Consider the following 15832-nt stretch of genomic DNA (forward strand, 5'->3'; position numbering starts at 1 on the left):
TCTATTGTTGGTGGTACTTATCCCTGAACGGGTGTTGTTTTAATATTATTTCTTTACAATATCACAGAACGATGTATTGCATTTTAGCTGTTGCATGATAAGATGAATCCGTAATAGATAATAGGCGCCGTGATTAAAGGAAAGACAGGGCTGCCCATCTGGGAAGTCGGCGGTGTCTTCTTCCTTACCCTTCCCCTCTTAACCATGTACCAATCCAGCTCTCCCTACGCCCAGCCGATGTCTGTGCCCACCTATGGCGGGTCAGGCTATACCCCGCCCGTCAATGGATCTGTGCAACCTGGAGACATAAGCTATGGCCAGATCGTCGGCGGGGATGGCAAGATAGTCTACCAGCTGTTCAAGTATGCATCTCACAGCCAATACTTTACAATCTGACCTGAAACACATCTCTAGAGCTGTACCAGCTAGGTGACTCTACACCATCTCAATCCCTTGTGCATACCGATATCTGATCCCGTATTAGCTATCCAACACCAGGCGGTACGCTCGTTGGTGTCCAGTGGGTACCTACTGAAGCTGTATCGTCGATCCCGCCGGGCGCTCTCCCTGCAAACCCTGTTCGTGGCTCTCTCATCCTTACACGCGCTCATCGTCCACTGTAACCGTAAGATCTAACTCCACCTTGTCCTTAATAGGACTTTGTGACCAACTGGGTACGATCCAACCCAACGGCGGCCCAACAAGCTCTATCATCGACCAAAGATAGGTCAGAATCAATCCAAACATACCCAATCCGCGCAGGACTGACTACCTCCCCGCAGAGACAAAGAATCAAAGCACAGCAGACACACTTCCGACTACGACTCACTCCAAAAGGCCAGGGAACGCGATGCAGCCGAATCAAATAGGCGCCAGAGCTGGAACCCATCCCAAGCAACTAATGGCATTCCTTTCCCTGGTTCAACTGCTTCAGTCACGGGTTATCCCCAGTCCAATAATACTGGTCATACAGGCTACCCGCAGAGTACCGCCACAGGATATCCCCAAGCTTCAACTGCAGTCTACGGCAGTCCATATGCAGTCTTCGGCGACCCCAGCCAGTCCTACATGAACCCTTATGGCGTAGCTTCCGGTGGGCACCCAGTCTCTACCACAGATACCCATACCCTAGCACACCAAATGTCCTCGATGGACCTCAACGCTGCCCGTTCCAAAGACTCCAAAGAACGCGAGCGCAAGAACAGCGAACACGCATCGGGAAAACGGTCTCGTCGTCAAAGCGCATACGAGCCTCCCAAAGTGAATGACCCTTACGCCCTACCTCCCGCTTCCAAAGATTACCAGCTCCCCTCTGGTTTATTCGGTGCAACTGTGCCAGGATACGTCCCTCCCTACGCCTCATCCCAATCATCCGACCCGTCTCCCAACTCCCAGTCCCGGGATTTATCCTACGGTACCCAAGGTCCCTACCAATACCCTCAGCAACAACAAGCCTCTGGAGCAGGAATCTACGGCGTCCCATACGCCTCGTCCTCATCCTCCACCCGCGCCCGTGCAAATTCGTCCGTCGGACGAGCTACCACACCAGCAGCACCCACGCATGTCAATGCCGCTGGCGTCGAAGTCTACCCTCCAGGCCACATAATGGAGGGTCTACCCAAGAACCCGACATCCAAATCCCGTGCAGCCTCCCCAAACCCGTACCCAATTCACCCAGTTCAACAACCTCCGCAATCTTCCCTCGCAGGGTACCCCGGAGGACCTCCTCCTCGTGCAGCTTCAAGCCAAGGAAGTGGTGGCCGACCAGCCTCACGAGTCGGCCAGCTAAACGGAACCCTACCAGCCCACCAGCTGGCAGCTCCAGAGTCGTTCTCTCGTCCCATCGTAGCAGGACTTCCCTACTCCGCTTTCAAACCCACCAAAATTCACGATATGGACGCGTTCTTTAGCCAGATGGCGAAGATGCCCCCCGTACTGGAAACGCACGACGTACGGGCCGAAGATTGGCATCGATTCATGGAGGTGAGCTAATCATATTCCCAAAGAGAAACACGCTACTAATCATTATTCACCCCCATAGGACCTCACCCTTGCATGGACAGGCCGCCTCCCAGCCCAAGTCCGTGCAGACGGCAAAGTAACCCCACCCTCTTACCTCGCATCCGAGCTAATCCACACTTGGAACACCTGCTTCTTCGAACCACGGGGTGTCGAAATAGTTCTCTACCGAGGCCTCCAACGCCGCTCAGGAAAGCTCTACGGTCGGTCAGACCTCGATCCCTCTGCTCTGGGCCCGGGATCAGGTTTCCTGAGCGAATCCTCCTCAAGTTCTTCGGAAGATACAGATAGTGACGACCCTTACCCTCCTCCTAATAACCGAAACCAGACAGCGTCTGCTGACCTAGCAGCAGCACGCAGGCGGTACTACGAGCAAAAGCAAGCCGACATCCAACGTCGAAAGGAGCGCAGACGAAGAAACCGCGAAAAACGGAGGAACAAGCGATACACTTTGTTTGCTAACTGTATCCGGGATGGAGGTCCCAATAGGTCAATGATGCCGCCTGGCGGTCATACTATGGGAACGACAGGCGGGACTGCTCCTCAAGGAGCGGCGATGATGCCTTCCGTGAGCTCTTACCCTGGCATGTACGGGTTGCCAGGTTCAATGCCTGGTGGAATGCCGCCTCCCGGAGTGGCAGGTTCCATGGGTCCTCCTCCCGGAAAAGCAAGATCTCACAGCCGAAATACAAACAGCAGCGGAGGTTACTGATTCTCATGTCTTTCAAAATAATTAACCACTTCCAGTCACGACCTGCTCATACTTGATGACCGAAGCAACTTTCCACAAACATCGATACCACTCATCCATTCTCGTATTAGTCGAACCCTGCATGTAACCATCCTTCTTGTACCGCTCTACACAAGATGAAAGCTAGATACCCGAATCATCGTCGCTGTCAATAGAACATTACAGAAAGTCGAAACGAATTGTACAATAGCACATAAATAGGGAAACAGTATGCCAAGAACAAGGGACCCTTCGATGTCTACCAACCACCGCGTCCCCGTCCTCGCTGATTACCTCCATACGAACTGGAATGGTAACCACTATACTGCTGTGGAGGAGGTGGGGCGCCATACCCTCCATAACCACCATAATTCTGGGGAGGTGGAGGTGCATTTTGCGGCGGACCACCGTATCCGCCATATCCACCGCCGCCACCACCATATCCACCATAGCTCTGCGGTGGAGGCTGATTATAACCCGAATACCCTCCTCGTCCCGGAGGGCCTTGGTACCCACCCCTACCACCTCCACCTCCACCTCCACGCCCGCCTCCACCTTGGTACCCTCCATATCCCTGACCATGCCCGCCATATCCACCCCGACTTGGAGGTGGCCCATGATTACCATACCCACCTCCACCTCCATATCCGCCTCCTCCATAGTTGCTCTGCGGTGGAGGGCGGTTATACGACCCACCCTGCTGATACTGCTGGTTGCCATTCGCATACCCTCCTCCCCCCGCCCCACCACGTCCATACCCACCATACCCCCCATAATTACCATTCCTGCCACCGCCATACTGATCTCCTCCCCCGCCTCCTCCATACGTATTATAGCTATTCCCCCTCGAATGGAACGGATCATTCCTCCTCTCGTATCCTCCTCCGCCTCCCCGACCACCACCCCTCCCAGACTCATTATGACTGTGCCAGCCACCACGACCCCTCCCACCTCCTCTCGTCCTCTCCAAATCCTGTGCACTCAACACGCGAGGCGGCTTCCTCGCTCCAGGCAGCATAGCTGATTTATGTGGTGTGCGCTGGGGCGGGAAGAAGTACAGAACAGAGAGGGATCGGTCGTTTCGAATGTCTGGCAGCCCGACAGTGGTCAAAGGACAGTAGTAGGTCGAACCGGGCAGGCAATCGGGGTTGGGAAGAACCTGTCCACTGATACCCTTGCTCAAAGCTGTATCAATTGCTACAGGCTGCAAGAACCACATCAGTACCAAGAGTCACTCGATCACGTTAACACAACTCACGTCCGCATTCTTCTTCATCTTCTTCCCGTAAAGGGCCTCATAAAACGGATAAACAGGGTGCTCATCCGCTGCGAAAAGCACGTTATGACCTGGTTGATTCCTCTTCACCTCATCCTCCGTCAGGTTCGGATACTCCAACGCCATTGCGTCCAACAACCTCGTCTCGTCAATGAACGGCAAAAGCGCCACACCTTGCCATGCCATCTTTTTGCCGTTCATGTCGATTTCAAAGGTAGGCGGGTAGAAATCTATGATGGGTGAATCCTCGTCGACCATAAACTTTTGGAAGACAGCAGGAATGTGTTTTCGACTGTTACATGTGTCAGCACATGGTAAATTCGAAAGATACGGCGACAAACCTGGCAGCGGGGAAGACACCCATAAGTTGTTCATAAGGCTTGAAAGGCTGACCGAGGTTGAACTTGATGTCCATCTTCTCAACATCGACAAAGTCGGCAGCAAAAGGCGCAAAGTGGTACGGATAGTACCATTGCCACGACGGAGTCTAATCCCAAAGTCAGTAGAGCTCAGAATGCTCGAATAATCGGAGCACGAACCCCTTGGTAATAGTACTGAAGGACCCAAGCGAGTCCCTGAACATACGCCTCTGCGACCCTAATAGAGGTCAACGACATATCCCCAGTAACGAGCAGAACATACGACGTACTTGTGCCTGAACTCGATGTCATGAGGTTCGACACCGAACTTCTGTTTGTAGTATCGCTCCTTGTATCCAGGTTCCCAGAGTCTGCCACCAGCATTAGATTCAGCACACCGATTGAACATAATATTACTCACTTGACAGTATCCTCCTGTTCAACGGTCCCGTCTGGGTTCACCTTTAATGGCTTTGGACCCTCCTCTTCCTCGCTTTCCTCCACAGTCACGACATCCTCATCAGGTGTATTCGAACCGGGTCCCTCTTCATACTTTCGCTTCTGAGGTGTAACGTGCTCGTCAGCCTCGGGCGGGATATCCGCGGTAATATCCTTCGCGAGGTCTTCAGGAGGCTTCACCTCAGTCGACCCCTCGGGATCCACAACAGGCGTTTCGTCGACAGGCACAGCTGTGGCTGTGGCTGGTGGAGTAGGCGTAGCTGGTGGAGGGGGCTCAGCCTGAGGTGCAGGAGTTGGCTTCGACAACTTGTTCTTCGATGGACGAACAGGGGACAACGCAGCCATCTCGGCTTTAAGAACCTGCGCAGCGTTCATTTGCGCCATTCGAATCGCCGCACGGTTGGCCACAACATCCCTGTTCGATCCTCCGAGGGCTTGGATAGCGGCGGACGAATCGGGAGCTGGAGCTGGGGCGGGTGCAGGCCCTCCCAAACCGAGCGCATTCGCTTGAGCAGCAAAGTCGTTAGAGGCAGGTGGAGCTGGGGCCTCTGTCAGCTTGAGGGACGCAGCAGGACCGGTCCCACCCTGTCTATGCGCTTGCTCAAGTTTTCGTCGTTTAGCGTTTTGTGCTTGTCGTTCCTCAGCTGTATCAATTAATCAGATCATATGTTCATCACCAGGGATATTTTTTGAAAAGGGAATCGCAAAAACTGCGGTTATGGGAGAAGGTAGTTCATGTAAAGGCAACAGCCACGGACCTTCACGACGTCTGCGGAAGATTTCGTCTTCACGTTTAGCCAAACCCTCAAGAATAATCTGGGCTCTAGCGAGGTTGAGAGTTCCGTTGTCAGAGAGGTACCCTCCCATTCGAGGGAGCTCTTGTTTCCAAATCTTTAGCAGAGTGTCAATGGCACCTTCACGAATTTCAAGAGAGGGAAGATGTGGAAGGAAATCATTGCCGACGAAGAAGATCAAGAGTACCCAGTCATCGATAGCTTTTTCGAGATCGAAACGGAATGGCGAAGATGGAACGTCCAATTCGACTTCAAGATATTCGCGCAAAACGGCAACATCAAGAAAAATGAACGGTTTTTTCTCGGGTGGAGGTGGTTTCTTTTCAATCTCGGCTTTCGTTCCTGTACACTGTGCAGCATAATGGCCTTCCTGACCACATATTCTGCAAGCGGTACTCTTGTCTTGGGCAAACACATCTTCCCTCAGTACTCGGAAATGGGGCTCGTGGGTTGCAAGTGCCAACATAATGAGATCTGCATCCTATAAAAAGAAGGAAAACTGTCAAGGGGTGAAGAGCGGTAAAGGAGTGTTTAGGTGACTTACAAGGCCATAAATAACATGCTTCGTATTGGGGTCGTAACCAGGATTGGATCGTTGTCTCCGAATGTAATCCATGATCTTGTGCTCTCCTTCTCCAGCTACGGATGCGTCAGAAATGATGACTTGGATCTATGAAAGGCCGTTAGCATATACGCGGACGGAATGCAATGCAATGACTCACGTTCTTCCAACCTGGGTCCGTGTTCATCTTCTGAACAACCCAGTACCGCAGCGACGCTGCAAGGAGGTCCATGAAAGGCGTTCCTGGGGTGATGGCGTTGGAATCCCAAGCCTGCTTGGTCTTCTCCTCGTCCGAGACCTTCTTGCCCATGGCTACCGATGGGGTCAGTGCATTAACGAAACGCATTGGATAGGGGTACATACCTTCCCAAAGAGCAAGTGCCTCCTTACGAGCCTCTTCTTTCTCCTTCGCCTCCTGGGCAGAGCGGAAACGACGCGAGCGTTGCTGGTTCATCTTTGCACGCGGAGCGACACCATCTAGTAACGGACGTTAGTTAGAAACCCTCGGGAATATATGAATACGCACCAATAGCCATGAACAGCAGCTTTCGCGGTCTAACCATATTGACGACCCGCTCAGTGTACTTGAAGACCTCCACCATCATGTCCTCCTCAGTCTCAGGAGCAGGCTACACCTAATCGTGAGCAAACTCAAAACATGTCGAGGGGGATACGCGCTAACCTTTCCTTCCGGATGTGTACATGGATGAACCTAGCACCCAACGGTCAGTTCAGCAAACGACGATCCTACGGAGCAGAAACCAACTCACAATTCCGTTCATGTCAAGGTACAAATTGTCAAACTCGACGCCATTAGGGTTGGGTTGGGCCATATTAACCGGGATTGTAACTTCTTGGTCATTCTCGTCCGGGACTTTGATATCGTCTTCTTCTTCTACGGGTAGGACTGCAATGACGGGTTAGAATTGTTCATGATTTCACCGAGTTGAGCTGAACACACTAATTTTTGGATACTTCTTGCTGAGCCAACGGAAAAGCGCGGGGACACCCTATACAAATATATTAGTCTTTTCAAATCAGCAATAGAAAATGTGTACAGACCATGTTGTGAGTCTAGTGTTGACCGTTGGTGCAAGACCGGCGGCGACAGCGTTCAGACGCAAGAATCCTTCCATCACGTGGAGTAAGTGTGGCTGTGCATGTATTATCTTGCTGATCAAACAAGAGTCATTTCGAGGCGACGCAAAGATGCTTGATCCATCACATTCCCGACGGTTATGCTCAAAGCCCTCCACACAAATAACCATCTCTTCAATTCCCTTCTCGTCGCCCAGAAACAATGTCTGAACCCCAAGCTCAGTCTCCCCCTTCAAATCCTGCACCACCCGGGGCACCCGAGCACAAACCAGCGGGCAAACCTTCCCAAAAGTCCATGACCAAAGCCGAACGGCGAGAACTCCAAGAAAAGCAACGCGCCGCAAAGGCAGCTCTCAAGGCCCAAGGAATCCAGCCTGGATCAACGGCGGCAGGGTCCAGCAAGGCCCAAAAATCAGCCCAAGCTGCCTCCAAGAAAGGCGGCTCTGGAGATGCTGGTGCCGCAAAACAAGGCGCGGTCGCTACCCGTGGAGATGCCTCACATGGAGATGAGGCTTCAGGAAAGCGAGGGCCGAGGATATTCACCCATTTTGGTCTTCCCAAACCTCTTGGACATACCGTCAAGGGCGATATCCATCCTGCTGTCGTCAGATTGGGTCTTATGTTCTCGGAATTCCGGATATGTGGGGCCAACGCAAGATGCATTGCTACTCTTACAGCCTTCAAAAGTGTCCGTCTCCCTTTCCTTTCGTCCACCATATGTCTCTGAACATTCGACCCAGGTCATCCAAGATTATACCACTCCTTCACATAGTACCCTCTCCCGCCATCTAATGACGCACCTATCTCCTCAAATCACACATCTCGTATCGGCACGGCCCATGTCCGTCTCAATGGGTAACGCCATCCGACAGCTCAAACTCGAGATCAGTAATTCCGACATCGACATGATCGAGCAGGATGTGCGTCCCAGCAGATGATGTCGTACTGCCAGTCCGCTAACCACCAAACACGCTAGGCCAAAGACCTCCTGTGCCAAAAAATCGACAATTACATTCGTGACCGTATAATTTATGCAGATGAGGTCATTCAGGATTTCGCCGGCAAGAAGATCAAGAACGGAGATGTCATTCTGACATATGCAAGGTCCGTTAGCCTTCTTGCCAGGTCTGCGAGCCGTGAACGATAACCTCTCTTTAGATCCTCCGTAGTCGAGAAGGTTTTGCTGCGGGCAAAAGCTGAGGGAAAAGATTTTTCCGTAATCGTCGTCGACTCCCGTCCTCTCCTCGAAGGCAAGGCCCTCTTGAAATCCCTCACCAGCGGCGAAAACCCTATTCGATGCACCTATGCACTCCTCCCAGCACTTGCCTCCCTTCTACCTGAAGTCACGACCGTTTTCATCGGCGCACACTCCATCTATTCGAACGGCGCCGTCTACTCCCGTGCAGGAACTGCTCTGGTCAGCATGATGGCTAAGCAACGCAACGTACCCGTTGTAGTCTGCTGCGAGACGTATAAATTTAGCGATGGCGTCCTTGTCGATGCCTTTGGTAAAAACGAACTGGGTGAGTGACTTGGCCTGGTTGTTTTCTAAGACATCCAGCTGACCTCTTCGGTGTAGCACCTGTCCGAACGGTCCAACCACATGGTAAAGTCCCGACTCCCGTTTCAACTCCCGGACTGGAGGTCCTGAATCCGCTGTACGATTTGACGCCTCCCAAGTATATCACCGCCGTGGTCACAGAAGTCGGTCTTATTCCTCCGAGCAGTATCAGCTCGATACCCTTAGCGCTGGGAAAGAGCATCGTTTAAAATGTATACGCAGTAAACAACAACAAAAGTCCCATTCAATTAATCCAACCAGCATGTCCCGGCTCTCGGGAGTCTACGTTAATTAAGGTCTACAAGTACGTCCAAATCTAATTAAGCAGCGAGTCCATTGAGATGTGATTGTGATCAAAACAAATGCATCATCTATGACGACGGAGACGGTCAACTTCCGAAGTTACCACCCTCGCAGTTGTCACAAATCCTTCTTGTCCGGAGAAACCGAAGGTGTCTTTGCCTGAGCCTGGTTACGTTCAATGAGCTTTTGGCGTATCCAGTCAAAGACACGGTCAGTGGCATGTTCCACAGGATGGTCAAAGAGATAGGGCAAAGCAGGGACGATGGCCAATCCAGTCACTGTGGGACCCCACAGCTTGACTCTAGGATTCTTCACATTCGCAAAGGCCTTCTTAGCTTGCGCAACCACCGTATGAATAGTCAGAGCCGGAAGTCCCCTATCATTCCCATCGTCAAAGTAAGCCACAAACGCACATTCGTCAGACCCACAAAGTCAGAAAACGTGTGTAGGATAAGGTGTACGCACATGGAAGCAATAGATTGAAAAGTAGCTCTTTGAACGGCGGCAATGCCAATTCGAGTTGGTTCTGAGAAGTTGGCAGCTTCAACTGGAGTAGGACCTCGGTGGTGTGCCTTGTAGGATTCGTAGGCGACGTCACTGTTGGGGTTGTAAACGTGTGCTCCCTACCTCTGGGGAGATGCATACCCAGAGAGATAGAGCCAAGAAACCCCATATGCAGCGGTAACAAGCCAGGGAGGAACAACCGGCCGAAAGGCCTCTCCTATATCACTGGTCTACGTCGAATATGCACATAGAATTAGCCTTGAGAAGCATGTCAGAGTGAAAAGCTCGGACGAACATATGCGATGTACCGCGTGCCGGCGCGAAGGGCGGTCCTCAAGCGGGCACCATAAGCCATATAACGAATGTCAGAGTCGACAGAGTCGACATTCTTCTCTGCGAGCCCTTCGACCTTCTGTTGGGCAGCTTCAACGGTGATTTCAGCAGAATCCATGAGGCAAAAGAGATAAGACGCATGCAAGCCGGACGACGCGATCTTTTGCCGAGAAGGGAATTGATGGGAAGTCACGTGGGGCCAGTCATTGTCGTTGTCGGGTCTTCTGATTCACGGCTTGAACAACCCCTTTGCAAGTCGGTCCCCCACACTGTCTTCGACAATATGGATACCCGGACACGAACAGCGTCGCCATCGTTGGCAGCGGCGACGACAACAACAGCAGGTTATCCTGCACCCAGCCAGCCACAGCCGCCAGCCCAGGACAAGATTTCGGCGTACTACTCGCTCGTCTTTCCCCACTTCACTTTCTACATCCAGACCCTCTCGATATCCATTGGTCGCCGCTGTACACCCAACCCCAACGCAGCCAGCTCATCTACAGGTGACCAGCCACCCCAGCAGCACACCGTCGACGTCGACCTCGGAGCGCTCAAGAGCGTATCGCGTCTGCATGCCAAGATAGAGTATGACCAGGAGGAGGACAGATTCGTTCTCATCGTTATAGGTCGGAATGGGGCATGGGTCGACGGCGTGTGGGCAGCGGCTGGAACTCGTGCTCCTCTTGGCGAACGGTACGTTGTCCCTTGAACTCGCTTAACAAAAACCCTGCTGACCAATTCCGGCCATTCTCCTCCAGGTCCCAGATACAGATAGCGTCCCGCACTTTCCACTTTGTCCTTCCACCACCTCCTCCACCAGAAGACTCGCCCTCTCCAAGCTCACAGTCATCAGCCCACAGGGCGAGATCGCCCTCCGTCGAAGTCGACGTAGATGTAGACGTTGACATCACTTCGATATCGCCCCCTTCTTCACAACCTTCCCACTCCCCCGTTCTCGACGTCAAGCCCCTTCCTCCATCCCCAGAACCTCCCGCCAGGCCTAAACCTGTTGTCAAAGCAGAACGACCACCCGAGCTCCCAAATTCGAACAATATAGGCAAGTCGAATAGGACAGCGGCCAATACAAAGAAGCGGAAGAAAGGGGAGACCGCACCGGCTCCTCCAGTTCAGCGACCGCGACCGGAGGACATTCCTCCCAAACCTCCTTTCACTTATGCACAACTCATCTTTCGGGCTATCAAGGATATTGGTGGAAAGGCAACATTACAAGAGATATGCACTTGGATCATGAACAAACATGAATATTACCGCTGGGCGGACGGCGCTTGGATGGTGAGTCCACTTGTCCCTCCCAACAAAATTTTATACTTTGCCTCTAATTAACTCGTTATCAGAGTTCTGTACGACACAATCTCTCGTCGGGGCGTGCTTTTTTGAAAATGGAGAGGTGCGGAGGGGATCGCGGTAAAGGGTTTTTCTGGTCCGTAGATGAAAGATATTCGCAGCAATTGGAGGACCAGGAAGCAAAGGCTGCACAGGCCGCACTGGCTGCTGCTTCCGGGATCGTGAAGGAGCCAAAGGGCAGTCGGAAGAAGGACAAGAGCGGGGCGCTGGAACCACCGCTGAAGCGAAGTATCAAAGGTGATGCCAAAGGGACACCTCTACCACCGCCGCTCACGTCTGCACCCCTGGCCTTCAAGACGATAGCGACAACGACGACATCGGGCACAACCAGCAATGTGACACCGTCAACAAATGCAACTTCTGGCGCAACGACGGGAGTCTTTGCTTATCCGGCTCATGCTCAACATTTTGCTTCAACTTCAACGTCCCAGTCTTCTGTGCCAGCCACCAAAGCCCAGAACCCTTATACTCCTCTTACACAATGGAACCTTCACCCTTCAGCAACCACACCAGCATTTCAAACTGTTACCGCTACTACGACATCAACAGCATCAACAGCAGTGGCGACGCCTGTGCAATCCCCTCCTCCCGCTACCGCCCCAGTAGCCGGGCCATCACAACCTCAACCTCCGGTGCAGCCGACCACTGTCGCTGCAAAACAACCTCCCACGGCACCCGCACCTGGCCAACAAAACCTTGTCCCGGACGTGCACATCCCTATTATCCTCGGTCCCATCCCGCCCACACACCCCGACTATGCCCCTGGTCACCCAAATAACTCGGCCAAAGAAGGTTACATGGTACTTCACGAACGCACACTCATCCTCGACCCAGACGTTTTCTCTGGTCTCACCAAAGAGAACCTCACTGAGCTCGAAAAGATGGGGGCGCGCGGTGCATTGGTAGTGTTAACTGGACATATGGTAAAGGCTCTGAAGGAACGGAGGGCAAAGTTGAAGAATAAGGACAAGGCAAACCGGAAGAACAAAGGGTCGAAGAAGGAGAAGAAGCCAATGACGGCGCCGTTCACGAAAGTTCCATTGGAGAGGCGGGTTGGCACTCCTCAGACAGACGCTCAGCAAGCTCAAGCTAAACCCCAAGTCAACGGTACGCCTATCCCAGGCGGCGCGGCGCCACTTCCTGCGAGCGAACCTCTTATGGCATCCTTACCTCCCCCTCCTCCGCCAATAACCGCTCCGGTACCCCCAGGCCCAACGACGCAGGTGCCTGTCGGAGTTGTCGTCGAAACCCCGGTTCAAGACCCGGGTTCGCCTATCATCAACATTGAAGACTCGGACGATGAAGCACCCGCCAGTAAACGGCGCAAATTGGACGACGAAGCATCCGGCTTATCTTCGATAGTTGCAGCTTCATGACCTTGGCACTTCTGCCGCTCTCAGTCTCATGACATGAGAAATGTTATCACGAGGTCGCTCTCCGCCTTCTATGTGTGTACTTCTATGTGCGTTTCTTACGGGCAGCGGTCCCACAACACCGCCGCCTTTGCGCTTAACTTTATTGGCCTAGACGTTCCGTATTCCCTTTTTTGATTTATTTCCCTCTCGGACGAGGGTTTGTCGGAGAGATATGGTATTCTATTTCCTGTCGCGATTTTCGCTTTCAATGGTTGTTACAATTCATGTTCACGTTTTGTCAGCTTTTTGTCTGTTAAATGTTGCCTATCCAGCCCTCGGGCTTACCTTACGTTGTACCATTAGTATAGCATTCTTGCTTTCCAGCGTCCATTCAACGTTCCAATACAGGATACTAACGATACGTGCGTGCATTTGTCACATATTGCGCACAGCGCTTTCATATTTGGGTTCAGTACAGACGTAGTAGTACAAGTAGTAGCAAAGCAAAGCAGGTCGATTGGTCGTTAAGAATGATAGCAGAGTCGGGTCGGTGGAAAATACACATTAAAGAAAGGCATAGAGGTTACAAAGTGAAGAAACCATAAAGCAAGACAAGCTGTAAATGAACTGCTGTGGCGATGCCGCGGCGCATGTTGGACTTTGCCACGCGCGCGGCCTTTGTGTTCAAACCGTGACCTTGACCTCCCTCAACTTCTCTCTCCACCGCCTACAAAATGCAACGACCCTCTCCTTCAAATGCGGCAAACCAGGCCCGTTCTTGACATGTCTGAAATCATCCAGAACTTGGAGCAACCTCGAATCGATCAACCGCGCAATCGTAAAATCGGGATGGCGCTCGTGCTGCTCGCACCACTGTAAGTTGAGCTCCAGCGTGCTGATATAATTTTTATCCCTCCTCGCCTCCATGCCTTCCCTCGCATTCCTCGCGCGCAAGCGTTCCAAATCCGAAGTTCGCTCGATAAAGCGTGCGATGGGAATCCCCTTTGTCGTCGCATTCGAATTCGCCGGTGCATTTGGATTAAAATCCAAAGGTGCATTCCCGCTGCCAGTCTTTAACACCCCGTTCTTCCTATTCAAAGGATACAGGTCATCCGTCGTCGGCCGAACAACCTGCTCCACCTTCGTCTTCTTCACCAGCGCTTTCAAAACTGCCTCCCGCTTCTTCGCATGATCCAACGTCGAATTCCGCGGCGCTCTCGGTGCTCGGTGGACTATCCTGTTAGACTGGCCAAAGTGGAGGTATTTCCGACGGTCTTGTGGACGGTAGGCGTAGTAAGCAGCACGTTGGGCTTGGGCGCTCGCGATAGGATTGAACTTGGGGACGGGTTCAATCGGTTGGATGCGCTCTGGTCCCGGGTGTTCGGCGGTGGGGTTGGGCTGGCAGGTGGATGTGCCGGCTGTGCTGGCGTTGGCATGGGCGTTGCGTGCGGAAGTCGTAAGCGCCGCCGAGTCAATCGGCATTCGGAAGTCGTCATCATCGGATTCTTCATCACTGTCATTAATCTCGATGACCTTCATCTCGACATCTTCATCATCCGTATAGACATAAAAGTCGTCGGGATCTCTTGCAGGTGGTTTCCGTGCTTTGGAAGTGCCTGCCTCTTTGGAAAGCTGTGCCAGCTGAGCATCTGCCCTCTGGTTCGCAAGAACCAGTTTGGCTTTAAGCTGAGCTGCAAGCATTGGGAGGAGAACTGCCATGTCAAATTCCGACATCTTCTCCTGGTGGTTCCCGGTTTCTCCAGCTTTAAACACTTTATCTGCCTGTATGATTGTCCGGATACTTCTGTTCCCCTGTTTCCCTCCAGCTGGTCCCTCCTTGTTCAGCGGCAACTGATTAGCACCATCTCCCAGATAATCATATTCCTCTCCTTCTGTAGCTCCTAGTTCATAGGGACCTTCAGAACTGTGAGCAGAGATATTCGAATCAGCCTCCAAGTTTGATTCATCTTCAACTAGAAGTGATGCATGCTTGGAGGATAGTTTGGGGTGGAACGAGGAGGGTGACTGTTGGGAGCTTTTGTTTTTCAAGCGGAAGAACTGATGGGTAGGCATAATGGGTGAAGTTGATGGACTTGGTTTCTAATTGAGTTGAAGAACTGAAACAATGAGCTTGGGACTAGGATGAAAACGGAATAAATTCCCTACTTTAGAGGTAGGACTATTGAATAATGGATTCAGAAAATAAGGATTGGGCTGAACTACCTGCAAATATAGTGTTAGTTTGAATGTTAGATGTTGTATATGTGATGAATGGCCTTACCCCTTCTGAAGTAACCCAAATTTGAGTTAAGACTGATGTGCTGGGCTATGATAATATGTCCGACAGCAATATAGACTATGCAAATTTGCAAGATAAATCTATCTGGTGTTTTAGAAGTGACTTGAGAATGGTGCAGGCTAGACTCTGGAAAGGAATGTATAGCTGATAGAAGGCCGGGAATGCCAGGTCTCTATTAGAAAAAAGAAAAAATCAAACTATATTTGTTTATCAGTTAAAATTCACTCAGAATAAAACTGCCAGATCACCGACCCAAAACAGGTTTCAATTTGCTGTATGAAATAAAAACCAGACAGATATCAAGGCCTTGGGAGATGGAGGGCAAGAAAGTTTGCTAGTATTTGCACTTGTTTGGGTGGCTGTGCAAAGGCTATGCAAGAGCAAGAATCAAGATGAAGAACAAGAAGAAAGAAACATATGAATTGGACTCACTCTTTATATATCAGTCCAAAATAAGGTTTGATGGCTGAGTAATAAAGTGTGGGAATGGATTGAGTCATTCTGACTCATGCTCCCTCACGTTAAACATGAGGCAGTGAAACACTGAAAATCGTGAAAAGCAAGATTATGGCCCTGCAGGGGTACAGTTGGTCCGGGACATATGTTCCTGGACCTATGATCTTTAAAATAAGCCTTTAAACATCCAGTAAATCAGGTATAACCCATCTGTCAGTCAGTTTTAGTGATGAAAAAATCTCATTACTCACACCTATGTCCTTCAAAATCCTTAAATGTCTAAAATGGTCAAGATTTGGGCAGGTTAAACTACTTCCGATGTTCTGAGGCTCATTCCGTATGGAAGGCCCACTAGATTC

General features: G+C 51.5%; 6 protein-coding genes across 6 annotated transcripts; 3 read left to right on the forward strand and 3 right to left on the reverse strand.

Moving 5' to 3' along the window:
* Positions 1-204: 204 nt before the first annotated feature.
* On the forward strand, positions 205-2731 carry CC1G_00018 (hypothetical protein; the record flags this gene model as incomplete). Its single annotated transcript, XM_001836830.1, has 6 exons — positions 205-362; positions 415-429; positions 485-578; positions 657-727; positions 783-1983; positions 2042-2731. 6 exons carry the CDS (start codon positions 205-207, stop codon positions 2729-2731), a joined length of 2229 nt encoding a protein of 742 aa, XP_001836882.1.
* A 277-nt stretch (positions 2732-3008) lies between these two features.
* CC1G_00019 (5'-3' exoribonuclease 2) lies at positions 3009-7335 on the reverse strand (the record flags this gene model as incomplete). The annotated part of the gene is made up of 14 exons (XM_001836831.2): positions 3009-3953; positions 4008-4317; positions 4367-4512; positions 4565-4622; positions 4675-4755; positions 4806-5487; positions 5602-6118; positions 6182-6307; positions 6360-6511; positions 6563-6676; positions 6726-6828; positions 6970-7106; positions 7161-7209; positions 7285-7335. The coding sequence occupies 14 exons, from the start codon at positions 7333-7335 to the stop codon at positions 3009-3011; spliced, it is 3471 nt and encodes a 1156-aa protein (XP_001836883.2).
* A 164-nt stretch (positions 7336-7499) lies between these two features.
* Positions 7500-9067, forward strand: CC1G_00020 (translation initiation factor eIF2B delta subunit; the record flags this gene model as incomplete). Its single annotated transcript, XM_001836832.1, has 5 exons — positions 7500-7985; positions 8038-8217; positions 8274-8401; positions 8456-8820; positions 8877-9067. The coding sequence occupies 5 exons, from the start codon at positions 7500-7502 to the stop codon at positions 9065-9067; spliced, it is 1350 nt and encodes a 449-aa protein (XP_001836884.1).
* A 211-nt stretch (positions 9068-9278) lies between these two features.
* Positions 9279-10116, reverse strand: CC1G_00021 (hypothetical protein; the record flags this gene model as incomplete). Its single annotated transcript, XM_001836833.1, has 4 exons — positions 9279-9537; positions 9627-9758; positions 9807-9895; positions 9961-10116. 4 exons carry the CDS (start codon positions 10114-10116, stop codon positions 9279-9281), a joined length of 636 nt encoding a protein of 211 aa, XP_001836885.1.
* A 165-nt stretch (positions 10117-10281) lies between these two features.
* CC1G_00022 (hypothetical protein) lies at positions 10282-12739 on the forward strand (the record flags this gene model as incomplete). The annotated part of the gene is made up of 3 exons (XM_001836834.1): positions 10282-10691; positions 10757-11291; positions 11354-12739. 3 exons carry the CDS (start codon positions 10282-10284, stop codon positions 12737-12739), a joined length of 2331 nt encoding a protein of 776 aa, XP_001836886.1.
* Positions 12740-13402: 663 nt separating this feature from the next.
* Positions 13403-14791, reverse strand: CC1G_00023 (hypothetical protein; the record flags this gene model as incomplete). The annotated part of the gene is made up of 1 exon (XM_001836835.2): positions 13403-14791. One exon carries the CDS (start codon positions 14789-14791, stop codon positions 13403-13405), a length of 1389 nt encoding a protein of 462 aa, XP_001836887.2.
* Between the last annotated feature and the right edge of the window lie 1041 nt (positions 14792-15832).

This window comes from Coprinopsis cinerea (genome assembly GCF_000182895.1).
Source record: "Coprinopsis cinerea okayama7#130 chromosome 5 map unlocalized cont3.5, whole genome shotgun sequence".
NCBI lineage: Eukaryota > Fungi > Basidiomycota > Agaricomycetes > Agaricales > Psathyrellaceae > Coprinopsis > Coprinopsis cinerea.